At 37.7% G+C, this 27,579-nt stretch overlaps 1 protein-coding gene across 4 annotated transcripts; it reads left to right on the forward strand.

The window, feature by feature from the left end:
• The first annotated feature begins 517 nt into the window (after positions 1–517).
• On the forward strand, positions 518–27,306 carry ATPAF1 (ATP synthase mitochondrial F1 complex assembly factor 1). Of its 4 annotated transcripts, XR_014023820.1 has the most exons (10): positions 518–991; positions 3,820–3,925; positions 7,266–7,316; positions 7,955–8,017; positions 11,284–11,334; positions 12,497–12,544; positions 15,784–15,879; positions 16,964–17,071; positions 24,043–25,492; positions 26,203–27,300. XR_014023820.1 is itself a non-coding variant. In XM_081308356.1 (9 exons), exons 1-9 carry the CDS (start codon positions 675–677, stop codon positions 24,235–24,237), a joined length of 1,035 nt encoding a protein of 344 aa, XP_081164482.1. In that variant the 5' UTR covers positions 518–674; the 3' UTR covers positions 24,238–27,301. The 4 variants fall into 4 exon arrangements, 3 of the variants coding, with proteins under 3 accessions (XP_081164482.1, XP_081164484.1, XP_081164483.1); XM_081308356.1 differs by having other exon boundaries at positions 24,043–27,301; XM_081308358.1 differs by lacking the exon at positions 3,820–3,925 and having other exon boundaries at positions 717–841; positions 24,043–27,306.
• Positions 27,307–27,579: the final 273 nt, after the last annotated feature.

Consider the following 27,579-nt stretch of genomic DNA (forward strand, 5'->3'; position numbering starts at 1 on the left):
TGAGACAGATTTGGCTGTAACTGTCCCTGACTTCAAGAGTTCACACTTGGTTCCAGAGGTGAAAAAGATAGTGGCATCTGGGTTGAGGAAGAATGCATTCCAGGATCCAAAAAGAGCCTAAAGACTTTTCAAAGTCAATTCCTGATGACTCTGGGAAGTAGTTCAGTTTGGCTGACGCTGCAATTAGGAAACAAGGCTTTGGAAGCAGCTGCCATATTGAAAAGGCCATCTCTCGGTAAAACATGGAGAAGTTAATATTAGACCCTCAGCCTCAGTTTCCTCGTTTGTAAAATGAAAATAATGCCTGCCTCAAAGGATATGAATCGGATAAAGCAGCAGCTATGAAGACGATTGGAGAAACAACCTTTGAAGCTTGCTAAAGGAGTGCCAAGTGAATTTTAAAAGGAGCAAGCTCCGTGAGGACCCTAAGGCTCCACCAGCTCCCCAGAGGAGGACTGGCGCGCAGAGACTGCTGGTCTCGAAAGGGAGGGCGTGAGTCCGGTCGGCTCCCGGGAGGAGGCGGGCCGAGGCACAGGCAGGGCGGACAGGCAAGGCTGGAGCGGCGAGCCCCCCGTCCCCAACTCTTTACCCTCTTCCCCGTTTCGCCTGAACCCGGAACCTGGGGCGCGCGGAACCACCTTGGTGTAGCGCGAGCGCCGCAGACCCGGAGGACGATGGAGGGGACGCGCGGGCCGGGGGCCGACTCTCCTGAAGAGGAGGAGACGGGGTCGGCCATGGCGGCTATGGTGATGGCTGCTGGTGGCGCGGGCCCAGCTGTCCTGCAGGTGGCCGGGCTCTACCGAGGCCTGTGCACGGTGCGGAGCCGCGCCCTGAGCCTTGGGTTCGTGTCACCCGCCCAGCTGCGTGCTTTCCCTATGCGCCTCGGCTCAGGCCGGCCTTCTGGGGGCGCGGAGGGCAGTGGGGTCGGGGCAGAGCTCGAGGCCAACCCCTTCTACGACCGCTACCGAGACAAGATTCAGCAGCTGCGCAGGTGCGCCCCGGCCGGCTAGCGGGGGGGGGATGGGGGGTGCTGGTACTTGGCCGTGGCGGGAGATTCCGCGTAGTGGGCACTAGTGCAGTCCCCACTGTGAAGATAGTGTATCGAGGGTCGGAGAGACTAGAGCACTGGCCTAAGATCTCGGGGCTATTTAGTTTCTGAAAAGCCCTGGCTCTTTCCACAGTTTTCTTTATGTTTTAGTTGTCAGAACGCTAAGGGGGACTTTTTGACAACCCTGTGAGTCAGATGAGAGAGATCTATTTTCATTGTAGAAATGGGAAAATGAAGCCTTCCAGAGAAGGGACTTTATTTGCTCAAGGTCACATATTGAGTCAGCAGAGGCCTGGCCCAAAGCTTGGATTCCCAGGCTCCTCATTTAGGGCCCTAACTGCATGGCAAGGAGGTTATGGGAGGGAGAAGTGCCACAAAGACCAGTTTTGTCACAGTTGTTTCATCTGTCAAACTCTCATTATGTTAAGGAAACTGAAGACCAGAGAGAGGAAGAAACTTGCCAAAGGCTACCCAGCTGGTTGGTCCCAATACTACCCCTGAGCTTTTATAGGGAAGGACCTAGAGATTAGAAGGGGTTTGGGAAGCTAGGGAGCACGGAAGAGCCTGAAGAATTTGAAAGAAAGAGCCAGCTGAAAGAGACCAAAGGTGGAAAAACTTAGGAGAGACTTTGGCAGAGTAGTTTCCAACCCAGTCCATCTTGTTATGGCAGCCAAGCCAGGAAGCCTGCCTGGATCCCAGCTACCTGCATTTCACCACCTGCCTGCATAGGAAATAGGCAAACAATAGAAAAAGAAATTTAATGTAGTTTGTTTAAACCGGGGGAAAAGTAGCTAGATTGCTTTTCCACTGGTTCCACAGAAGCAGTTGCATTTGTAGAAACAAAAGCCTGGTGGTATAATATGTAGATTAATCTGTGCTTAGCCAGAGTATATGTCAGTCTTCCTTGGCCTCTGCCCTCAAGCATGAGGAGATTCAGGATGCAGAAAAGCAATGATCAGGAAGTTGCTTTTAATTTCAAAGGGGGTCTGTTTCAATCTCACTGCTATTATCTTGATCTTTCTCACTTTTTGAAACAACAATGGAATAAATGAATGAAGTCATTTTGCCCTCTGTCATTTAGATATTTTCAAGTATTTGTCATTTCAGAAACTTTTCCCTGACCTACATTCCTCTCCAATTTTTTCTTTTATCCCTTAATGCACAAGCATCTGAAAAGTTGTCCACTCACATTCAGATGATACAAGCCTAACATCTCCCATTCATTCTTTTTTTTTTAAGTTTGTTTTTTTAGTTGTCGATGGACCTTTGTTTTATTCATTTATATTCGGTGCTAAGAATTGAACCCAGTGCCTCACACATGCTAGGCAAGCACTCTGACACTGAGCTACAACCCTAGCCCACAGCTTCCACTCATTCTGAACTCATGAACAAATAATGGTTTTGCTCTCCTTCCCTACCAGATCATTCCATCAACATTTCACAGACTGTTATTTCCTGAAGAGCAAGCTTTCCAAGGTGCCACATTGACTTCACACCCTAATATCTGTTGTTCTCTTTAGCCTTATTTATTGCCTAAAATTCCTTTGAGTACTATGGTCTAGCACTCATGCATACAATTGGAAGAGAGAAATGAGAAATTCCAGATAAGGGGGAGACTAACATAATCAAAAGTATAGAGCATGAAACCACCTCAGTCATTCGGGGATATTTGAACAAATTTTCATGACAATACCTGTAGCATTCTTATATACTTATTTACATGTCTGTCTCTCCCACTGGATAGTAAGCTCCTTGAGGTAGGGACTCTGTCTTATTTATTTCTCTATCCCTAAGGCCCAGCAAGCCCTCTATTGCCCAGGATGCCTCTCCTCTCTATGGGCTTACCATGACCCAGGTGTCTGTGGCCATTAGTAGGACTGACACAGTCCTTCCAGAGGGAAGGAAGAAGATACGCATATCTACATGTCAGTGAAGGGAGTGATATTTGATCTCACCTCCAGAAATGAATTTTATGGGAGAGGGGCTCCGTATAATGCCTTGACTGGGAAGGTCTACCAGAGGGGTAGCCAAGATGTCCCTGGTTCCTATAGATCTCACCCATAACACTACAATCCTTACAATCAAGGAGCTAGAGAGTCCCTGGATAATGTCTTTGCCAAATATCCCACTGTCAGACCCACAGCCTGAAGAATTCTTAACAAGGATGGCATCCCAAAACTAGACTTCAAACCTGAAGATCAGGCCCATTTTAACATAAAAGACAATTTCTCATATTCTATATGCAGGTTCTTTGGAAAACAGGTCAGGGAAACCCTCAGATGCTAAATCTTCTGCAAAATAGGATAGTTGAGTTACTTTGAGTTACCCAGATCTGAATAAAACTGATGTTTAACCTGAGGAGATACCAAAGAACTAAATATGTTCAATAAAAGCTTGAACACTACATAGATATGCTATAGAATTCCTTCCTGCGGAGATGACCCAGTAAAATGATCTCAAAATACACTTTCCATCCTGAGGATTCTTTGTCACTAGAGTGTCAATATCTGAAAGACCAATCCCTGTATTTGCCTGGGAAGTAGCCTGCAGGAGAAAAAAAAATGTTTTGTTAGCCCCTTAAGGATTAATAATAGTCACGTGGCTGGATTTGTTTTTCTACTTTCTTGACTTTCAGGCCTGTGCCCAGTCCAGACAAATACTTCAGCCTCTCTGAATTCCTGTGTCCTTTCTCTGTTGAGATGGAACACAATGCTTTATTATTTCAAAATCCAGAGCAACCCAGGTGGTTTATCATGTTTATCTTTGATCAGGTCTGACCCAGCTGCTTTTGAGTCTCGCTTAGAGAAGCGCAGTGAGTTTCGAAAGCAGCCAGTGGGGCACTCACGACAAGGTGATTTTATCAAGTGTATGGAGAAGGTAAGACCTGCCCCTTTTTATGCTGTTGGCTTACCAGTACCCCTCCCTATACCCTACAACCCTTACCCTTGAAGTGGGCTCCTTGATGGGTTAACTAGATAATCTGTTCATAGCCTCTCTCTACTCAGTCTTCAACCATATATGTTTAACCTGATGTTTCAGGGCAACATAGTGTGGTCATGGTGGAAATATAGAGAAATGAAAAAGATAGTTCCCTGCTCCCAGCACGAGCAGGCTAATGGTGAAGGCAAGGTGTAAACAACACTGGACTGAAGGAATCAGGGAAAATTTCTCAGGGAAGGTAGGACTTGATCCAGGATAGGAAGAGTTTGGGTGTGTTAGTCAGCTTTTCATCTCTGTGATAAAACACCTGAGAAAATCAACATAAAGTAAAAAATGTTTAATTTGATTCGTGGTTTCAGAAGTTTCAGTCCATGGTCTGCTGGCTCCATTGCTTTGGTACTGAGGTGAGGCATGATGGAAGGGTATAGGGGAGGAAATGGCAGAAAGAAAGGAGCTGGAAACAAGATATAGTCCCCAAGAGCATGCCCCCAAGGTCTCATCTTCTATAGTTTCCACCACTTTGCAATAATGCCATCAGATTATGAATCCATCAATGAATTAATCCATTGATAAGATCAGAGTCCTCATGATCCAGTCACTTCCCCAAAGCCCCAACTCTGGACATTACTGCAGTGGGGACCAAGGCTTCAATATGTGAGCCTTTGGAAGACATTTCAGATCCAAACCATAATGCTAAAGGATTTGAATTAAGCCAAGAGGAGAAAGGGGAACTTTGAAATAGAACGGGGATCATTAAACATTTTCTGTAAAAGACCCAATAGTAAATATTTTAGGCTTGGTGGGCCATATGGTCTCTGTTGCAACTACTCAGTTCTGCTATTATACTACAAAAGCAGACAGTAAGTAAATGAATGAGTGTGGTTATGTTCTAGTCAAATTTTATTTATAGGACTGGGGGTGTAACTCAGTAGTAGAGCACTTGCCTAGCATGCACAAGACCTATATTCAATTCCCAGTGCCCCCCCACCCCACCAAAAAATAAAAATTATTTACTAAAACAACTGGCAAGCTGGATTTAGATTGCTGATGTCCAACTATTGCCCATTCATACTCCACTCCCACCCCTTCTTAAGGAACTAGGTTAAATAGAAAAAGTGTTTTGAAAGTAAAGGATTTTAGGAGATAGTGAAGTATTTTGCCTAAGGTCAGTCCAGCAAGAGCTGTGTATCCAAAGGATGCCCCTAGCCTTCAGCAGAGAGAAATGTAAAGACTAAAGAAATAGGTTAGTCATTAACCTCCAAGTGAGGATTGGGTTTTAGAAGTGGAGATAGACAACTTACTTGGTAAGATGATGGGCTCTGGAGCCAGATTTCAGGAACTGAATCTTAGCTCTTCTACCTACTATCTGGGTGACTCTCCAAGCAACTTATACAAGTTCTCCATGTCTCAGTTTGCTTCTCTGTGATAAAGGAATAATAACAGTACCTACCTTACAGAGTTGTGAGATATTATGCAAAACTTTTTAGCATAGTCCCTAGCACACAGTAAGTACTTATGTAATCACATAAGAAGTATTTAGTACATATTAGCCATTATTATCCTTAAACAAGGAATCAAAGCTGGCTGGAAAGTATGTGGAAAGCTGTATATAGGAAAATTAATCTAATGCAGTATTTTTCAACCTCTTTGACCATGACCTATAGTAAGAAATATATTTCCTGTAATAAATGTTTATAGTAGCAAGATTACCAGTCAGAAGCTCTTGGAAATATTACTGTATTGCAAACTTTCAATGTTATATAGGAAACCTCTTTGCACCTTTTTTGTAAGCACACTAAAAATTAACTATATAATGATAAGATACAGAATAAGTACTTAATTTTAATTATTGCAACTATTAGGTAAATATTCACTTACTATATATCTTCCTTATCTAGCTAGACAGAGGAAGGCTGATGGTAACCATATAATCAATTAGTATGACAAAAAAATTCTTCCCCAGACTCCAAGTAACCATCTCATGGAAAATGGGTGTTTTGTTTGTTTTGTTTTCATGGTATACCTGGGAATGAGTAGTAAGAACTACTCCTTTTTAGTATGCTTACATATGAAGAAACAGCTACTTTAGGATGCCACTAATATATGACCAAAAGACAAGACTATATTTTTGTATAATGGATTTTTCTGCACCAGGTTTTTTTTAAAAAAATATTTCTAGTTATAGATGAACACAATACCTTTATTTATTATTTATTTTTATGTGGTACCAAAGATTGATCCCAGGGCCTCACATGTGCTAGGCAAGTGCTCTACCACTGAGCCATAATCCTAGCTCCTATACCAGATTTTTCTCTCTTTTGTGGGTCCAGGTTCTATATATATAATTTTTGAAAGGTTTGGATTCATTAAATCATAGAGTGACAAAAGCAAGGTCTTATGCAGAAAAAGTATTTTTTAGCTTCAAAATCCTGTGTATAGGCTGTACTCCTTACCTTTGAAAGTCATAGTCTTAAACTTAGAGACTGAATAGAAGATTCAGAACTATCAGCTATCCACCAGCATTCCTATATCAACAACAACTCGAACTAGGATTTCTAGTGTGTAGCTTCTGTCAAAGCTAGTAAGCCAGGAGATAAAATAATCATTTTCAGTTGTTTTTTGCCTTTTTGAGAGGGAATCTAATTTAATGGAAAGACCGTTGAGACTGAGTACTCAACTTGCCTATCATGTATGAGGCCCCCAGGTTCAATTCCTACTACTAAAAAAAAGAAGGGAGAACTTGGGATATAGCTCAGTTAGTAGAGTGCCTGCTTCACATGCACAAGGCCCTGGGTTCAATCCCCAGCACCATGAAAAAGAAAAAGACTGAGTACTCAGAAAGACTCTAGTCTACTAAGGACACCTGCCATCGGAAATGAGAAGCAGTCTTAAAAAAAATATCTTTATATTTTCATCTCTTCTGCAGCTCAATGTGAAATAGTTGAAAGAGCCAATCACAGAAAACCCAAGCAGACCAAATTCTGCAAAGGAATCCCTCATATTCATAGTGGCAAGTATAGAATGAACTCTCAGTACTAGCTGATAATGGTTACTGACAAATCTTTTCTCATCTCTGCATCTCAAAGTCTTAATCAGGGACAAGTTGTTTCATGAACAGTAACTCTTAGAGTAATGTGTACAGTTGTTATAAAGAGTGGAAAGAAGTGAGTTCTTAAGTGCAAAATTATTTAATGAGTTTGTGCACTTCAGCTAAATGGATTTCCTTTTTCCTATGAATAAAGCATAGATTGATATCCTGTCTCATCATGTATTTCAGACAGATACCTTGGGGAAACAATCTATAAGCAGAGGATTCACTAAGGACAAGGTAGGTTTCTAATTAAATATAAAGATCCAAATCTAAAGTCATAGGAGACATTTTATATCAAGAGGCTAAAAGATTGAACATATTTATTGTGGTTAAGTGATTTTGTATAAGATGATTTTTCACCTAGAGATGAGGAATATTTCTATGAATTTTTGTATCCTGGACCCTAGTTCAAGTATAGGTTCTGGAGAAAATTTGAAGGAAACATAGTAACATCCTTCCTTTCTTTAGGAAGTAGTTTTTAAAATCAAATAAAAACATATTTAGTCTGTCACTTAATTTGCACATAAGGAACCATCTCTGGTAAAAGAGCAGTTACATTAAAAATAACAGCCACCTTTCTCCTTTTAACAGCTGCAAAGTTCTATAGAACTCATTGGTGAGAGTGAAGCATGAACATGGTGACCTAATAGATAGCCCCCAGGAAAAGAACTATGAAAAACTGTGTGGGCTGGGGACTCACTGTCTCTGAGCATATATAGATTTTCATATACTTTTTCTATACTTCTTGAAGCTCTGTTTCGATGTGCCAATAGGTTGTTTCCTGCAAGAATTCCTACAGAATCAAGCTGTGGGGAGGGGGTTTATTATTATTGTTTTTATTGTAGGTTTAATTGCTTTTTATTTTCTCTTTCAAGACTCTCAGTTCAATCTTAAACATTGAGATGGTGAAAGACAAAACTGCAGAAGAAATAAAACAGGTAATGAATGAAAATGAATTGGTATACTCCATGAAAATGTGTTCTATGAACCAAATCTGAGAGTAGAAAGAGCATATATTTTCTGATACCTCTTTTTAGTCAAAATGAAAAAGTAGTTATATGAGGCAAAAGTGATGTATTATAAGAACAGTAGCATAAACTTGTCTTCCTTGGTCTTGCTCTCACATACCTAACCAACTTGTATTTTCCCTTTTTCATTCCTGTTGCCTACATCTAATTTAAAACCAAAAATACCCTATACCTGGATTACTATATTATCTTTCCAGTAGGTTTCCTGTTCCCATTTCTTCCCCCTCTACATATCATATTCTCACCAGCTGAGTCCTGCTTGCCTTATAGGGAAGCATAGCATACTGGTTAAAACATAGATTGCCAGTTTTAAGTCCTAGCTTTACCACCTCCTAATTGTCTGACATGGACAAGTTAGTTAGCTTTTTGAGCCTTAGTTTCTCTATTTTAAAGTAGAGATAACAGTACATACATTCAAAGAGTTGAGAATTAAATGAATTAATATTTATAAAGTTCTTAGAACAATGCCTAGTACTGAGTAAGGGCTATAGTTCTTAAATGAATAAAAATATTATGTTGGGAACCTGCTTGCAGATGTTAAGTAACTTCTCATTTCTTTTTGTTTCTTTCTTTTTTCTTTTTTCTTTTTTTTGACATTCATAATCTTCCACGATTCCAGAACCTTCTGCAAGAAACTTCTTGAACTCCTTCCTTCAAACACTCCTCATCTATCCTGCCTATTTGGTCATTGTATATGCCTTGATTTTCATTGCCAGTTACCTTTTTATGTCTGGTTCTTTTCTAATGAGACTATAGAAGAAGCTATTTTTTGGCATTTCTTGAATTTCATTTTAGGTATATGTACTATTTATCAAAATAATAATAAAAGTAACATATCTGTCAGGTATTATCCCTAGTGCTTCATATGCATTATTTAATTAAATTTTTATGACCACTCTGTGAAGAAGGTGTTGTCAGTCTCAATTTATAGTTGAGGGAGCTGGAACTCAAAATCCATGTCTGTTTGACTTTGCATCATATTCACTTAGAGTTGTAATGCATTTCCTTTGGATGTTATATCATTTATTTTACCAAGCGTTTACCAAGGAGTGCAAGAGGAACATGGGATTGGAGCTGGAATCTACATCCATGTCCTCCTGACTCCAGATCCTGTACCAAACAAAATTTCCTATTCTCAATAAGTTTAGTGGAGGGACAAACATGAAAACAAATAAAACCAGCCCAAGATTCAGTTTCTGTTAATAGAGACATATGCAAAGTCTCAGGGGGACATCAGGCTATGACTTTGGGAAGGAGTGCCAGTGGAACTTGGGCACCATACATGTCACTTCAGAGCAAGAAAAGCAGGTCTAGGAGGCCTGATCATAGGGGTATCATTTAGACCTATAAATGTAGATACAAATTTGTGTTCATTGAAATAATTTTTGAGTAGTGAAGGCCAGCCAAGTTAGGAAATATCTAATAGTTTCAAAAATTTCAGTGTTCATTCATAAACTTTGATAATATCATAAATTAAATCAAAATGATCAGAATATGCTATCCTTAAATTAAGAAGTCTGGCCTGGGGGTATAGCTCAGTTGGTAGAGTGTTTGCCTTACATGCACAAAGCCCTGGGTTCAATCCCAAGCATCAAAAAAAAAAAAAAAAAAAGAAGAAAGAAAAGGCAATGTTAGGCTGCATTAGTTGAGTGGTTTGCTTAGGTTCTAGGAAGTAGTGGGGTTTTTTGTGCTTTTGTGCTCTATGTTTTGGTAAGCTAGATCACACTTCGATTAGTATCTTCAGTTGGGACTTGTGTGTGTGTATGTGTTTGTGTGTGTTTATGTGGTGCCAGGGATCAAACCCAGGGCCTTGCAAATGCTAGGTAAGTACTTTACCACTGAGCCATCGTTCTGGGGCCATATATTTTATGGGAATATTACAGAGCAGAGCAATTTTAGGAAAGGATGACCCATTCTTCAACATGTGCTCACTCAGAGGTCTCCTTGGTTCTGATGCCTTTCTTGACTTCTGTGCCCTTGTTAATGTTGTCATTCTGTGTATAGAATGTATCTGTTATCTCCTCCTGCCTTATTTCATTTCATCTGATTGAAATGACCAAGTGAGACTACGTGGAAAAAACATAGTTGTTCTCAGCTTCAGAGAACAGGAAAGATTGGGGGGTCAGAGATAGAGAGGAAGGCTTTTCCAGTGAGAGCCAATAACATAAAAAGATGGAAAACAATAAAAATAATAGTAATGAAAAATATAAACACAGAGCATATATGTGATATAGAGGGGATTAAAAAAACAAGATACAGTATTGCAAATATATTATATCTATTTATATTATAACAGAAAAAATATTCTTAAGATATGCTAGAAACATATCAAAAATAACAATAGTGATTCTTTTCTAGTAGTAAGACTATGGGCATATTTTTTTTCCTTATTTTCTAATTTTCTAATTTTATTATTTAATTTTGTATTCCCTACACTTTGGTATTTGCATCATGAGAGTCAACTTCTGTCTTATCTATACCAAAGTCACCTAGAAAATTTGATCTCTTCCTTATATGAAAGACTTTCAGGAAGTAGGAAGCTGCCTATAACATGGCAAAATTAGCTAATAAAGACTAGCATTACTTTTAGTGTTTACTTTGTGCCAAGCACAAACCTGCATTAGTTCAGCTAGTCTTCACAACAATCCTGTGAGGTTGATATTATTGCTATTTTATTGATGTTATTTAGGGAGTTTCAGTGATTTACCCAAGGTAGCACAGCTAGTAAATGATTGGAACTGGAATCTACATCCATGTCCTCCTGACTCCAGATCCTGTACTCTGAATGACTGATGTTCTGGCTATCAGTAACAGGCCCACAGTTGTCTGGAGAGATGAGGATTTGGGGAGGAAAGAAAGAAGATACCAAAAAAAAAAAAAAAGATCTCAAAAGAGGATCACAAGGCACATCTTGAAAGGAATGATTTCAAAGGTCATAGAATCTATTTCTCTGGCAGAATTTGTTAGTAAGAATTAGAATTTAATCATTTAGAGGAGTGTGTGGCATTAAATCATCTTTGTAATTATATATTAGTTATAAAAGCACTACAGTGGGTTTTTCCTCTTTGCTATCAAGTAGAATATTATTCTGAGCAAACGAAAATTATCACCATTTCTTGGCATAGGTTGAAAAGATTACCCACATATCACAAATTTACCCCTTTTTTTCTATACAGATTTGGCAGCAGTATTTTGCAGCAAAAGATACAGTCTATGCAGTTATTCCTGTAAGTAGTTTGGACGGGAAATGAAAGTGTTACAGTATGAAGGTCAGTGCTCTAACCTTAGCCGGCAGTTGCCTTTACTTTTCTTGTGTTTATGGCCTCTTGAGAACTTGGATTTTACAGCTCTGAGGGTTTTTATTATGCCCTAAGCGCCAAAGATTGGAAGCTCCATATGGTATATTTATGGCTTTTGTTTTTCCTCTTTCTGGTTTAGAAATGTCTCTGAGTTAGGTCTCTGACAAGGGAGCATGGTATAAGTTCATGTTGCTGAGTAATTTCCAGATGTCTTTTATTTCTTTTTGATGTTTTCAACCCGACTGTTGGAATTTAAGACATAGCCTCTAGTATAGCTTTCTTCACTTCTTATCTATAAATAACATACCCAAGCTGACTTGGAGCTTCCTCCTAGTTTTCTGTGACATTTCCCCTTAGCAAATAGCATTTTCTTGTTTTTTTCCCTCTTGAAATTTCTGTCTTAGAGATTGTCACTGGCTTGACCATTAAGGTCTGTGACTGGAAAGGGATGCTGTTGGCTTCTCTAGTTTAATGCCCTTCTGCTGACAGGAAACCATTTTAAATACTGGGTTATCAGCTAGTTCTTCGATGTTCTTTTTCTTCTCTGAAGAGGAAGTGGCTTAGATTAAGCTTAATTATATCACGCATAAAATATATACTTACTTACACGAATAAGTGTAAGAATAAGGAAGAAAACAGATAGAAGGATAAAGCCAGACCTTTTGGTTGTTATATATGAGGGTATCACTATCAGTTTTTGCTTTGTTCTATTTTTTAGCCTCATATACATATACAGCTATACCCTTCATGAGTTCAACAGTCAAAACAATCTGTACTTTTCATTATATTTTCGATTTCTTATACCAACTTAGTGTTTGAGCAAACTTTCTCAGCTCTCCCTTGGACTGACTTAGTGAGTTCCCTGGAGAGTTGAAGCATTATTTTCACTCTTAATTCTGATAATGAACAGCAAAGCACACATCTGACTTCTCTTGTCTTTCTGTTACAACAGTGATTTATAAATTATGAAACTTAAAATATTGTTTTAGTTATTGATAGTTCTAGAATCCAATCTTGGTGAATTTAATTGTGACTGTGGTCTTTTGTGTTTCCATGTTTGTGAACTAATTTACTCTTTTCTAACTTACAGAAAGAGAAGTTTGATTTGATCTGGAACCGGGCGCAGTCCTGTCCAACAGTAAGTTTTTGGTGACCGTGTAAGGATTGCTTAGCAGTGCTGCCAAGAAAGGTGTTTTCCAACCCATTCCATCATACTCTCACTTGTTATGGTGTACTGTTTATTTAACAAAGATGCCCACATATTAATTGTACTGATAAGTGATATTTATAGCATTACAAAATAATATGGGTTTTACCCAATAAGCCTTGGGCTTTTTAGCTCTCTACCACATATCAGGCCTTTCTGATGTTGGTCTTCATCTGTTAGGGTAAGTGCATATTAGAAGGTACCTGAGACCTTGATCTTTGCAACCTCTCTCAAGTTCCTAATTTACTGGCAATTTTCTTTGTAGTTGTGGCCATGCTATTCTGGTAATATGTGCCTGTTTTTGAGGTTGTTGCTGGAATAATGAGCTTTCAGAAGGTTCCAGGGAAAGAGAATGGGTAGCTGACTTTCAGCTGGGCTACTATTGGTAATAATTTCTAGGATTTTTCAATTTTTTTTCCAAACATAGCTGACAGAAAATAAAGAATTATTTAAAGCTGGAGATATATCTCAGTTGGTAGAGTGCTTGCCTTAATCCCCAGCACCTCACATACACACACACAAAATCTAAGTAAAAGGAGAGATATGTCATGTTCTTGGATTGGATGACTCAATATTGTTAAGATCTACAAATTGATCTCTAGGTTAAATACAATTCCAGTCAAAATCTCAATAGGCTTTGGTATAATACTAAAAACAGTATGGAGCTGGGCATAGTGGCACATGCTTATAATCTCAGTGACTTGGAAGGCTGAGGCAAGATGATTGCAAGTTTGAGACTAGCCTGAACAACTTAGCGAGGCCCTAAGCAACTTAGAACCTGTCTCAAAATAAAAAATTAAAAAGGGCTGAGGATGTGGCTCTGGGTTTAATCCTCAGTACCAAAAAAATTGTGGTATTAGCATAAGTAGACATAGAAATCAGTGGAACAGGATAGAGTCCAGAAATAGACCAATCTATTTCAGGTTAGTTGTTTTTCAAGAAAGATGCCAGAATAATTAAATAGGAAAAGGATAATGGTTTCAACAAAGGTGCTAAAATGATTGGATAGCCATATGAAAAGAAAATGAACCTATACTCTTATCTCATACTACATAAAAGTTGATTCAAAATAGGTCATAGACATAAATAAAAACTAATGGAAGAAAAATAAAAGAGGAAGTCATAGGTTTAGTTGAGCAAAGATTTCTTAATTATGCCATGAAAAGCACAAACTACAAAAGAAAACAAATCATTAGATTAGGTTTCATCAAAAGTAAAATATTTGTACACTTGTACACTTATATTCTTAACAGCACTAATCAAAATAATAAAATGGTGGAAGCAACCCAAGTTATGTTAAAAACTCTTATTACAATAATAAAGAGGACAGACAATGCAATTAAAAAAATGGACAAGAGATTTGAATAGATGTTTTACCTAAGGAGTGAAGTGACAGATAAGCAGCTGAAAAGATACTTATTAGTTCTCATTGAATTCTCATTAGTTATTATGAGAATGCAAATTAAAACCTTAATGAGATACCACTAGAATAATTGAAGTTAAAAAGACTGATGATGCCAAGTGTTGGTGAAGATATGGAGCAATTGGAACTCTCATATACTGCTATTGATTGTATAAAATGGTTCAACCATGTTAGAAAATAATTTCTTTAAGTGTAAGCCCACACCTACCATATTAATTAGACATTCTATTCCTAGATATTTTTCTGAAAAAACTAAAAGCAATCATATACTGACCTATTCATGAATGTTCAAATAGCTCGGTTCATAATAACTAAATAATAGAAATAATCCAAATGTGAGTCACAAGTGCATAGAAATTATGAGGGGGGAGAGAGAAAAAACATACATCTGCACCTATACACACAATAACCTTCAGCAATAAAAATGAATGAATACATAGAACAGCATGGATAGATCATAAAACAATAATGCAGAGTGAAAGAAGCCAGCCTTCCCTGATAAAAGACATATTCCATGCTACCATTTATACAAAATTCTAAAATATAGACTGATCTAAAGTCACAGAAAGCAAATCAGTGGTTGCATAGGGACAGTAGGGGACGGGGAGGTATGAATTACAAAAGGATACAGAAAAACTTTTAGAGACCATAGATATGTTCATTAAGTTGATTATAGTAATAGTTTCACAGTATGCAAGTAATAGAACAAACCAAATTTTAATATAAATATTAAATGTATAATATGTACTTCAAATGTATATAATTTATTATACTTCAAATATGCCTAAATAAAATTCCATAAGCTTATTTCCCCCTAATAAAGAATATCAAATAGCCACCAAGGTTATCTCAGATATTTAATAGTAATGAATCAGAGCCTGAGTGGTTGCCAGTAAGAAAACAACTCTGTGACTAGTATTATTGGACTTTATTTTATTCTGGCACCATTCTCTACTGCTCATCTTCAATTCTAAGCATCCTGGACATAAAACTAATAATTTCTTGGTATTTAATCTAAAGTCATGTGCCAGTATTATTAAATGATTTTATAGCAATTCGAACAAGTTATTTAAATACCATTAGTAAACTTAGAAATTGAAAAAGACCCAAATGTTCATCAAGAAAAAAATGGATGAATAAATTGTGAGAAATGTTTGTAGTAGAATTGCATACAATAGTGAAAAGTTAAAGGATTATATTTATCAACATATATTAGTCTCAGAAGCCTAATATGAATTAAAGAAAGGAAGTTATGGGTTGTGGCTCAGTGGTAGAGCACTTGCCTAGCATGTGTGAGGCACTGGTTTCAATTCTCAGTATCACATATAAATAAATTAATAAAATAAAGATCCATCAGTGTCTTATTAAAAAAAAAGCAAGTTATAAGAGGATATATACAGTTTGATAAGATTTAAAGTTTCTGAATGCTCAAATGGTATATTTTTCTTATAGATTTACACATATGTATTAAAAGTATAAAAACAGAAGGGAATGATAGATATATACAGGATTGAATGTAAACTCTAGAATGGGATTGGAATGGCATGCAAAGGGATCCTCAAATTATATCTCTAATGCTTTATTTCTTAAGTGGGCTGAAAAGTGTTATATTGTCACATGAATTTCATAATTCTAAAATGTTTTAAAAAACAAGTATTGATAAAAATGGAGTAATAGATGCAAGAGGATGGACCTAGAGCAAATGGCTTCTTTTATTTAACTGTCTCCTTGTGTATTTTTTTCCCAGTTTCTGTGTGCACTACCAAGAAGGGAAGGTTATGAGTTCTTTGTAGGACAATGGACAGGTACTGAACTCCACTTCACTGCACTTATAAATATTCAGGTAGGTGACTTGTGCCCTACCAAGCAAAAGGGTAGGAAGAAAGGCCTGCTCGTTGTTGGGACTAGAAGCCCTTTCTGAGGTTTGGGGCACAGAATATTTATTAACTCCCAGCATTATTTGTTATGGCACTGCTGAACTGTCATACTTTGAATGTTGGGCTATTTTTCTAGGCCCCACTTAATGTCAAGAAATTAGAGAAAAGACCTTAGATTACTTTTTCTTACTATATCTGGCTCTCTTTTGTCTCTTCCCCAGACCTCAGTAGCTCTTACTGCATGTGCCCCACTTAACAAATATGTCTAAGTTAGGATGTTATCTTTTTAATCCAAGCTATAAGCCCACTGAGGAAGGTTCTGTGTCTTTTGTGTTTTGTATTAACCAAGTCAGCACCTTCTGAGGTGCTAGATTAATATTTTCCATTTAATGAATGTCATTTTGTTTGCTTCCTTTTTTTGTTTATTCCTGAACATTAGATTTAAAAAGTTAGATTCAAAGCATTTGAATCTTTTAAACAAAAGTCGATATTTTGCTGAGCAAGGTAGCTCACAGCTGCTTCCTCGTGAAATTATGATGTTCTCATACTTTTTCCCTCCTCCCTTCCCTAACCAGATTATATTTTAAAACTGTACACTACAAATCTGGACTATATCTCTAGCTTTTGTTGCAGCTTACTCCATCTTCAGAGCCAGCCAAGGAGAGTAGATTTTAGCTATGAAATGAACTAGTCCATAAAAGTGAGAATTACAAAGGCATATTGCTTTCTTTAGAACTTGATTTGGTAGCTGCTTGTGCCATTTTGGTTTTAAATATATAGTCACAATGGAGGATTCACTGCCTTCTATAAACATTTTCTGGGAAAAAAGCCAAATCTTTTCCAATTGAAGACACAAATAACATCCTGCAAACTGTCAGTTTCACTGTGCCTTTGCAAGTCTGACCTTGCCCCCACATACCAGTTCTCCAACTCACTAGCCACCCAAGAGGCTTTTAAGAACCAGAATTTCCTCCAGACTCTCTATTGCTTTGAAATTGCAGTTTGTTGTGGTGGTACCTTATTGAGCCTTGATAAGTATTCCTCTTGCAGACCCGGGGGGACACTGCAGCCAGCCAACTGATTTTATATCACTACCCTGAACTTAAGGAAGAAAAGGGCCTAGTACTGATGACAGCAGAAATGGATTCCACTTTTCTGGTAAGAATCAACATTTACCTCTTTGAATTTACTTAGAGGTTCTGAAGGTGTTACTCTTCTGTTAAAGTTCATGAGAGGTAAAATTCTAGAGACCTAAAGGTAATAGGTATAGATAATGTGGAACTATGGATTATACAACTCCCCACAGAAAACACTCTTAGTATTTCCCTAATTTGTTTCTTATTTACAAAGTTGAAAATAATTTGATCTTGCTCACACTTTTGCTATTTGAAGCTAGAACACATCCTCAATCATCTTTTCACAACTCTGAAATCCATAGGCTCTGAAAATAATTTTCCTTTTTTTAAAATATTTATTTTTTAGTGATAGGTGGACACAATATCTTTATTTTATTTTTATGTGGTGCTGAGGATCAAACCTGGTACTTCACGCATGGTAGGCGAGCACTCTACCTCTAAGCCACAGCCCCAGCCCCTGAAAATCATTTCCTAATACTCATTTGGTCACAAACCTTACTTGACCTTCCCAGCAGCTTGGGACACTGAGGCAGGAGGATTGTGAGTTCAAAGCCAGCCTCAGCAACTTAGTGAGGCCCAAAGCAACGTAGTGAGACCTTGTCTCTAAATAAAATATAAATAAGGGCTGGGGATGTGGCTTGGTGGTTAAGTACTCCTTGGTTCAATCCCTGATACCAAAATAAACAAACTATACTCGGCTTAAATTCATTTGGGAGGTAAATCTTCATTTAAACTGAGATGAGGCCATTTATAGTCCTATTAGTCCCACTTGACATAGAATATTACACACTTTATTAGGGAAATACTAAGTGTATTTTCTGTGGGGAGTTGTATAATCCATAGTTCCATATTATCTGTACCTATTACCTTTATAAAGTAATTCTGAATCCAAGACACATCTGACCCTAAGAATTTAGGTAAGAGATGTGATGGACAAATAAATGGCTTCCTAAGTGTAAAGAAGAGCTGAAAGTCTAGAATAGTTCTCTCTTTTATCTTCCTCTACACTTTTCACATATGTAACCTTCATTATATACATGATTTCCTTTTCCACTTGGAATCACCAGGATAGAGCACTGACTACGTTCATTGTGTTCTCACTGCACAAATACAAGAAGTAGTTTTATGATTACTATACAACTTCTTTGTCTAGTTCTTGCTCATTTCAATCTCATTATCTGACAGAAATAGTTCAGGGTGTCCTCAATATAGTGACACTTTAGAGCCTCTTTACCCTGAGATTCTTCATTACAACACTCACTTATTTTCCCTGTCTCTCTTTCTCTTAGCAGATGCATAGTGAGAAGGACAGTGTTATTCAGTTAATATATCACAATAGCATTAATTAATTCCCTGATTTTTATTCATAAAACTGTCCAGTTCCATTTTTCCCATTCTTCTTTCCTCATAAATCTTCTGCACATCATACTCAACTGGAAGTCACCTAAAATCCTTTCTAGAAATGCAGATTTGCCATTAACTGAGATAGACAAGATTTCAGAAGTAATAGGTTTGGAAGAAAAATCAGGAGCTCACTTCTAGATATGTTGAATCTGAGATACCTATTAGATCTCCAAGTAGTAGGCAGTTAAATATATGAGTCTGGTATTCAGGGGAGAGGTTCAGGCTACAGATACAAATATGGGATTGTCAACACACAGATTGTACTTAAAGCCACAAGACTGAATGAAATCACCAAGGAAATAAGTGAAAATAGAGAAGAAGTCTAACAACTTGAGTCCTGGAGAGATGAAGAAGTATCAGCAAAGAAGATTAAGAAGGAACAGTTGTGAGGCAGAAGGAAAATTAAGATGGTAGAATGCTATAAAAGCCAAGAAAAAATGTTTCAAGCCATAGGGATTCCACAATTGGCCAAATCTCACTTGCTTTTAGGACAAATGAGATGAGGACTGAGAATTTATTAGATTTAACAAATATGGAGATTTGGGGGAACATTTATGAGAGCAGTTTCAAAGGGATGGTATAATGATACAAGCATGATTGGAATAGATTTAAGAGAGGATGGGAAGAGAAATTAGAAAGAGAAAACATTAATAACTCTTAAGCGAAGGAAAGAGTGGAGCACTAGCTAGAGGAAGAGAAGTGGGAATGTCTTTTGTTCTGAATATGGGATAAATAACATTTATATGCTAATGGAAAACATCCAATAGAGAGGGGAATATTGATAATACAAGGCAAAGAGGGAAAGAGTGATATTTTTGAGTGGACAAGTCTGAGAATGAGGGTTTGATTCTTGCCAGGAGCATATTAACAGAGAGAAGTCAGGGTATAAGGACACAGAGTTAAATGGATAAAGATAATAGTAGCTTGTAGAAGTGCTTGCCCCATTGCTCAGTGAAAAGAAAGCCCATCATTGAGAGTATACATGGAAAAATAGATGTTAGACATTTGAGTCAAAAAGAAAAAGTATGAAATTGTCTAGGATTGATCAGCAAGTTACAGACTGTGGACTATATCCAACCCACAGGCTGTTTTCATAAGGCCCATGAGTTACTAATGTTTTCTACATCTTTAATTAAGTTAAAAAGAGAGAGAGAAATTTCATTATATGTTAAAAGCATATGAAATTCAAATTTTAACATCCATAAATAGAAGTTTTATTGCAACATAGCCACGTACATTCATTTACATACTATCTTTGGCTGCTTTTGTTAAAGAGTAGTCAAAGATTCTATGATGTACAGAGCCTAAAATATATTCTATTCATGGAAGTGTTTGCCTGCCCACAGCATACAAGAAGAGTGAATTTTTGTATAGGTAGGGCACAGAGAGAAAGTTGAATTTAACTAGGGGTATGGTTTGACCAAGTAGTATAATAAGTGATTGAGGGGTCAGGAAGTTAAAGATAGATGCAAAGGAATGATTATAATTATTGACCAAGGAATGAAAGCTGAGTAAAGGGGAAGTGAATAGATAAGGAAAGTTTGAAACAGTGAGAATTGTGAGGTTATAGATTGTTGGAGTTGGGAGTGAATTAGAAAGATAGGAAATAGTAGACAAAGTGCATATGTTTCACATTGAGATTCGGAGGGAATACAGTTACCTATAATGACAAAGTTTGATTTGACCATGGAAATGTGATAGAGTGTGCTATATTTTCTGGTCTTCAGTAAAAGCACAGCATTTGATTATATTTAAAGAGGATTCTAGAGGTCAGAGGAGGCCTTTTCTGCATTGTTCCTTTTTTCCATTGTTCCATACCATCTCACTCTGGTGGTCTCAAACTGCTACACAGTTCTTATCACCATGAAATTTGTTTCTTGACCTTATAATATTTGACAACACACCAGGAAACATTCATTGCCTTGTATAAATGACTATGAGGCTCCAGTATAGTACAGAACTAGATGCATTAGAATTTATTGTAAAGTTACATGATATAGAGAAGGGAAACCTAGAAATGTAATATGCATATATGGTCCCATATATACTGGAACATGAAAAGTGCATTTTAGGTACAGCATTTCCAAGTATAGTAAAGCATTAATCTCAGATGAATAGAAATATGTAAAAACTAGAGGTTTCTTCTGAAGTGACCTTCATGCTAAAAAGTTAGTAGTATATTTTAAAAACCTAACCTTGTTTGACTTCACATCTGTATCAATAGATGATTTTATTGGAATGCAGTTGGTGCTATCTAGGGTTCAGAAGTGGGGTCAGGGATGGGGCAATGTGCCTATCCCAAAACATAAGTAAATGTTAAAAGGCATAAAATGGCTTGGGATACATATACATCATACACACACATGCATACATAATATATGTATATATTATATATATATATATATATATATATATATATATGTGTGTGTGTGTGTGTGTGTATATATATATATATATATATATATATATATATATATATATATATAAAATACATATTTTTTAAGGAGGTTTGTAGGACTGTGTTTAGTAGTTTGGCCTTATCCTAAAGGCATGAAAAGAGTTATTAAAGGGTTTAATATAGAGTAACCCATGAAGAGTTAGGTTTTAAGACCACTAACCTTAATTATTTGCTTCCTAAACATTCTGCAGTTCTAGTTGGTCAGTGTGATCATTTAGAAGACATTTGGAATAGTCTGGGCCAGAGATAGTGCAGATCTGAACTAGAGCAGTATTAGTAAAGGTGGAAGAGAGAAAAAGACCGCAGAAATGGAGAGGGAAAAATATGGGCAGGACTTGGTACATTGATTGTAAATATATATTGTGTTAGTCAGCTTTTTGTTGCTGTGATCAGAATACCTAACAAGGATAATTTAGAGGAGGAAAATTTTATTTTAGCTGACAGTTTCAGAGGATTCAGTCATGTTTAGCCAACTCCATTCCTTTGAGCCTGAAGTGAAGCAGAAGATCATGGCAGTTGGGAAGCAGAAAGAGAGAACAAGGAGCCAGGAACAAGATACAGTCCCCAGAGGCACAACCTTCAATGATCTGCTTCCTCCAGCCACACCCCACCTGACTACATTTACCACCTAGTAGTCCATTGAAATTATTAATCCATCAAATGGATTAATCCACTGATGAGCTTACATCTCTCATAATCCAATCTTTTCATAAAAGCCCTATCTCTGAACCTTACTGCATTGGGAACCAGACTTTCAAAACATGAATTTTTTTAGGAGGACAATTCCAGATCCAAATCATAACAGATACAAAAAAATTGAAAGAGAAAAAAATCAAGTCTGTTAATAATACCTTCTTATTGAGCATCACAAGGAGTTAGTATATTTATCTTTGTGGGTGTTGGAAAGGGAAGAAACCAATGTTTTATGTTGAAGATCAAGAGAGTAAAAGGCTGAGTGAATAAGGAGTAAGGGATGCTTTCTATAACCCTCCAGGAGAGAAAGAGAGATGTCTACCTCTCTCCCTATAACCTACCTCCCTACACACCATTTAAACTTTTTTTTAAAGTGGTGGGAGGAACCCCTTATCCAAACAAAATCTTATGTAAAATCCCAGGAAATAACAGCTAAAACTGAGAGGAAGGGACCTGAGGCACCTCCACAGAATCCTTAAGATTCTGCAGAATATTTTGGATAGCACTCTTCTAGAATGAACACAGCTAAATTTGCCCCTGCCTTCACCAACCCACCTCAAATAAAAGATTGATATCAGAATTCCTACCACTCTGGGGCTCAGAAAATGGTAGTAACTGCCTCATGTGGCAGCGCATTTACTTTAGGGTTTGCATCTGATGCACATTTGAATTTAAGAAAGGTAAATTGATGAAGTAAAGTTAGTGGCCTCTATCATAATCTTAACTATCAGAAACAGTAGTGGAGTGAAATGTAGGGAAATGTATTAAAATGATATGGAAGGATTATTGCTATTAAGACATAAGAGATTATAGCTCTGTCTTGGATCACTCACCCTTGGGTATTATTCAAGTCTGCCACTGGCCAACTACATAACCTTGGCCTTGTCCCTGAACCCCATCTACTTTGGTTTCCTGGCCTATTAAATGAGAACTGGATGATCTCTGAGGCTCCTTCCAACTTTAAAATTCTATTAATTTTACATAGCTAGGTTTTTGGGAAAAGGATTTTGATTGAAGATCCAGTCTCAGAGATTAATGCCTAATGAGAAATTACCTAAAAGTCCCAGGGAGGGAATAGAGGTGAAACACAGCCTACAGTATTTATAAACTCATCTTCATCATTCAGTAGCTAGACACATCACACTTTGAACAGTCAGTTTTTATGGGAATTTTCCAGTATCTTTTGAGGTTTGATTTTGGCCGTATGAACATCATGATGATAAATAAGTGCCTCTGGTGAACTAGAACTGCAGAATGTGTAGAAATAAAAGTCAGAATCATTTGAGGTAATTCTTTTGTGAGGTTTTGAGGGTGTGGCCCTTGCCCCACAGCCCCACAGTCCCGTGCTCACTATGTCCCTGCTCTGCCTTTAGAGAAGATAGCCTTTTCTCTCTCTGGGGTTTTGCTGGTAGATTGGTTATAACTGGCTACATAACAAATTACCTCAAAACTTAGTGGCTTAAAACAGCAAAACTTTATTGCCTCATAGTTCTTTAGGGCAGGAATTCAGGAGCAGCTTAGCAGGGTAATTCTGGCTCAAAGTCTCATGAGGTTGCTGTTAGGATGTTGGCTAAGACTGTAGGCATCAAAGGCAGATTGAACTTAAGGATTGATTCACTTCTGGCCCCACTCACATGGCTGTTGGCAAAAACCTTGTTCCTTACCACATTGGGTTCTCCATAAGGCTACTTGAATGTCCTTATGGTATAATAGCTGGCTTTCCCAAGGGTGAGTGAACCAAGACAGAGCTATAATCTCTTACATCTTAATAGCAGTAATCCTTCCATATCATTTCATCTTAGTCTGTTTGTTAGCAGCAAGTCACTGAGTGCACCCTCCCTTAATGAAATGCTCCACCAAAGGGAGAAGTATATTACAATTTGTGGACACATTTTATTTGAAACTATCACAACTAGCTTTCGCATTATTTTTCACACTGAGGTGGTATCAGTAACAGATTTTATTCAAGTGTAAGTCTGGTTAGTCAAGAACTTAGTACTTACAAAGTAGTTCTCAGACCTGGGTAACCATTGCTCTTTTTTTCCCTTGTAGATATATTTAACAGTTATTTAGAAATTGAATGTAGAAGGAAATTGTGAACATATGCATTAGTTTATTCAGCAAACATTCACCAGATGTCACTGTGTGCAGAAATATAAAACAAGTCCTGGTCTATATCTTTGAGGAATTTGTATTAGGCAAGACAGAAAGAGCGGGGAAAAGGACAAATATAATACAGTGTGATAAATACTTTTATAGTAATAAACATAGGACGATTTGGTTTTATGGAGTAGGAACACCTAACCAAGGCTTGGGAAATCAGAGTTAGAGCTTTCGGAAGCAGTGATTCCTAGGAGCTCCCAACCACCACAAAACTTAGACTCAGAGTTTTGTGGCCCTGTACAAGGAGAGAACTTATAATTCTTTTTACCTTTCAGAATGTTGCTGAGGCACAGTGCATCGCCAACCAAGTCCAGCTCTTCTATGGCACTGATCGGAAAGAGACCTATGGTTTAGTGGAGACCTTTAACCTCAGACCAAATGAATTCAAATATATGTCTGTCATCGCTGAATTGGAGCAAAGTGGACTTGGAGCAGAACTGAAATGTACCCAGAACCAGGATAAGACTTAGAGTTGTAAAGTTTGACCCTTCATAGAGCAGCTCAGCCCTGGATAATCTAGAGCCCACCCACCCCCTTGAATTTAAGAGTTCAGCACCCAATGAGGAGTCTATCTTGAGTTGCTCTATGTGCTTATTGCAAAACGGGATTGTGGAGATGAGCCCTAATACTTGATATTCAGGAACAGAGGTACCCAAATGTTCTGATAATTACCTCAGCACACTTGAGGTTTCCTTTTTAAGTATTTCTGGTCATAAAAAGAGACAGCCAGGAAGCTTCAGAATGGTTGACTTGATTTTATATAGTATAACAGTGCAGTTGCTCATTTTTCCCAGTTATGCATCTTTGTGAACTTGTGCCATGATGATAAACTTGAAGATATGTAGTTAGATATGGGCTTTATATACTTTTCCCATGTGCCAGTCAGCTGGCCAAAAGCACAACCCAAATATCCTTTTAGGCTCTAATATATGTTGTTATATATTCCCATCTAGATGCACCGCCCCCCCCCCCCCCCCAGAGTTTGCTTTAGTGTAGCTGGTTTGGAGTATCAGCAGATTTCAGGTACAACTGGATAAACAGATATAGTGCCTGTACATTGTTAAACCACAATTTGTGGTACCTATGCCTCTAACTCTTCCTATTAGAAGCTATGCATTTGAAAGGGGTGAATCAGTGCAGTGTAAATAAAACCCTTTTTTAAGGAGGAGATCATTCCAGATTTGCATGATTTTTTTTAACAACTAAGTATTACATGAAAAAATGGTTAGACACACATGTTCCCAGATTGTGAGAAATTGTAGCAATAATAAAATCTGGCTCACAGTCTGTTATACAAAATAGTGAAATCTAAGCTGTGTGCCGTCTGTCCATGGTATCAGTGCTGTGGGTTGATTTTATTGAAACTCATCTTGGAGCTAGGCATATGGCTAAGTGTTAGAGCACTTGCCTGGCATGAGTGAGGCCCTGGGTTTGATCTCTCAACACCAAAATCTTCATCTTGGGAATCCGCAATTTCTTGAAACTCCAGAAATAAGAAAGTTGTTCTTCAACACTGGAAACTCATGTGTGATTTGTAGTATCACTGTTATGGCTCTAAACTCAATGAGAAGAGAATGGTGGTTACACTCCATCCTTCTGAGCTCAAAGTACTTGGCACCTGCTGTATTATTGTTAATCACCTGTACCATGCCTTCCCTTTTCTTTATCTAATGTGCTCCAATTGTCTGCTACCCCTGTGGAAGATCTGGGTGACACTGAATTATGGTGAGTAGACATTTAAGCTGTGTGCTTGCATGTGTGTGTGTGTTTTTTATTATGGAAGACTTATTGGACCTGTCCAGAAGCTTTTTAAAAAGGATTGGATTTCCCATTATTTATTCGAGCTGAGTATTTTGTTGTGCTTCTAAGTCAGTGTGTAGAGAGTGTTTATTTTAACTTAGAGGAGTTGCTAACCTTTCTACATTTTCTCTAAATATTGAGCCATTTCCAGCAGACACCTGTAATCCCAGCTACTCAGGAGGCTGAGGCAGGAGGATGGTAATATTGAGTTAATCTTGAGCAATTTAGTAAGACCCTTACTCAATATAAAATATAAAAAGGGCTAGGGATGTATCTCAGTGGTACAGTACTTGCCCAGCTTGTGTAGGGCTCTGGGTTCAAGCCCAGTACCATAACAGAAAACAAAAATGTTGAGCTTATTTGCAAACTCTGGACCAACCCTTGGTCCTGACAATTCATCTTTTGAGAAACTTGTCTGGTATCAGCCCTGCCATTCTGAATACTTTGTATCCCAAGAATCTTTGAAGTCAGGTGGGATATCATTCATAGGTATGTGGTTGTTTGCCTTTCCCTCTAGACAGACCCAGATAGTACATATTCTTCCTTACTCCATTCCCCCCACCCCCCAGTACCAGGCACTATATCACTGAACTACATCCCCAGCTCCCTGATATACACATTTTTTTTTTGGACAGCATCTCACTGAGTACCCAGGCTGGCCTCAAACTTGCAATTCTCCTTCCTCAGCTTCCCAAATCACTTGGATTACAGGCGTGCAACACCATACCCAGTGCTATAGTGCATTTTTCATAACACCTCCACTAGAGGTGAGAAGATGATGAAAAAAGAAGAAATGGCCATTTGTTTTATGGTTCCTCTCATCTTTTCCCTCAATCCCAACTTGCCAAAGAAGGATGTATCCATGGATAAATTGTATTGAGTGTGAATAAAGTACCATCTGGCTGTTCTTTATATTTATTTACCTAAAGAGATCTAACAAAGAACTAAAAGAAAATTGTAACATTTAATCAATTAATTTGTCCCCAGTGTCAGTATGGTGTTATAGAAAATTGGCAGACTTTAAGAGAATCTGGGTTCAAATGTTCAAATGTTTGCTTTTCTCTTTACTCTATAATGTTGAATAAATTAAACTCTGTAATTCTTATTTTTTCATCTGCAAAATAGGGATTATTATACCTACCTCATAGGATTATTCTAAGAATTGTTACCTTATATAGACTGTAATAAAATTTGATAAATGGCAACCCCTTCCTCCTTTCCCCTGCTCCTCATTAAAGACTAACACAGCTTAGTATTTCAGATGTACAGATCATTCCTCATTCCAATTAAAGGACAAACCCTATGTCACTGGTTCTCAAATGGATTCGCTCAGAGTATTTTAAAATACAGATACCCAGGCCCCTGACCTACTTAATCAGAATGTTGGGTGGTAATCTGCATTTTAATAATATATTCCAGATACTTCTGATGTAAGTAATTACTGAGCCACATTTGACAACCATTATTTATTTTTCACAAAAATATCCATTAGCTGGGTCTTGTCTTTCCTATAGACATTGACCATAGGATTTAAGTTGTTCTGCTCTTTGTCTTCCATAGTGGTCCCCTTTGCATGTTCTAGTTATATTTATTTATTCTTGTGTCTTTTCCCCACTACACTGTAAGCTCCTTGAGGGTCAGGATTTATCTCTGTTTCCACCACCAAGAACATGACCTGGACCATAGAAGATAATCAGTTGTCTTTTGACTAAATAAATGACATAGATTTTAGCCAAAATGTTATTTTGTTGGTGTGTGTGTGTGTGTCTATTTAGAGACTGTGGATTTAAGAGAAAATCAATCTCTCTCTTTTATTTCTTTATTTTTGTGGTGCTAGGGTAGAAACCTAGGGCCTTGTTCATAGTAGGCAAGCTCTCTACCACTGAACCACATCCCTCATTCCAAGATAATCTCTTTAACACACAAAGATTGAGAATTTGTTGAGTAGAAATATTTGTAAACCAAGATACCAAGTTATACACCACCAAGTTTGTATCTTACCTAGTCCCCCA

Source organism: Spermophilus citellus, assembly GCF_964194105.1.
Source record: "Spermophilus citellus genome assembly, chromosome: 9".
Classification (NCBI taxonomy): Eukaryota; Metazoa; Chordata; class Mammalia; order Rodentia; family Sciuridae; genus Spermophilus; species Spermophilus citellus.

Coding starts and splice junctions, on each gene's coding strand:
- ATPAF1 (XM_081308356.1), top strand. CDS start 675: ATGGAGGGGACGCGCGGGCCGGGGGCCGACTCTCCTGAAGAGGAGGAG. Junction 3,926..7,265: donor TTATCAAGTGTATGGAGAAG/GTAAGACCTGCC, acceptor CATGTATTTCAG/ACAGATACCTTGGGGAAACA. Junction 17,072..24,042: donor AAATGGATTCCACTTTTCTG/GTAAGAATCAAC, acceptor TTTACCTTTCAG/AATGTTGCTGAGGCACAGTG.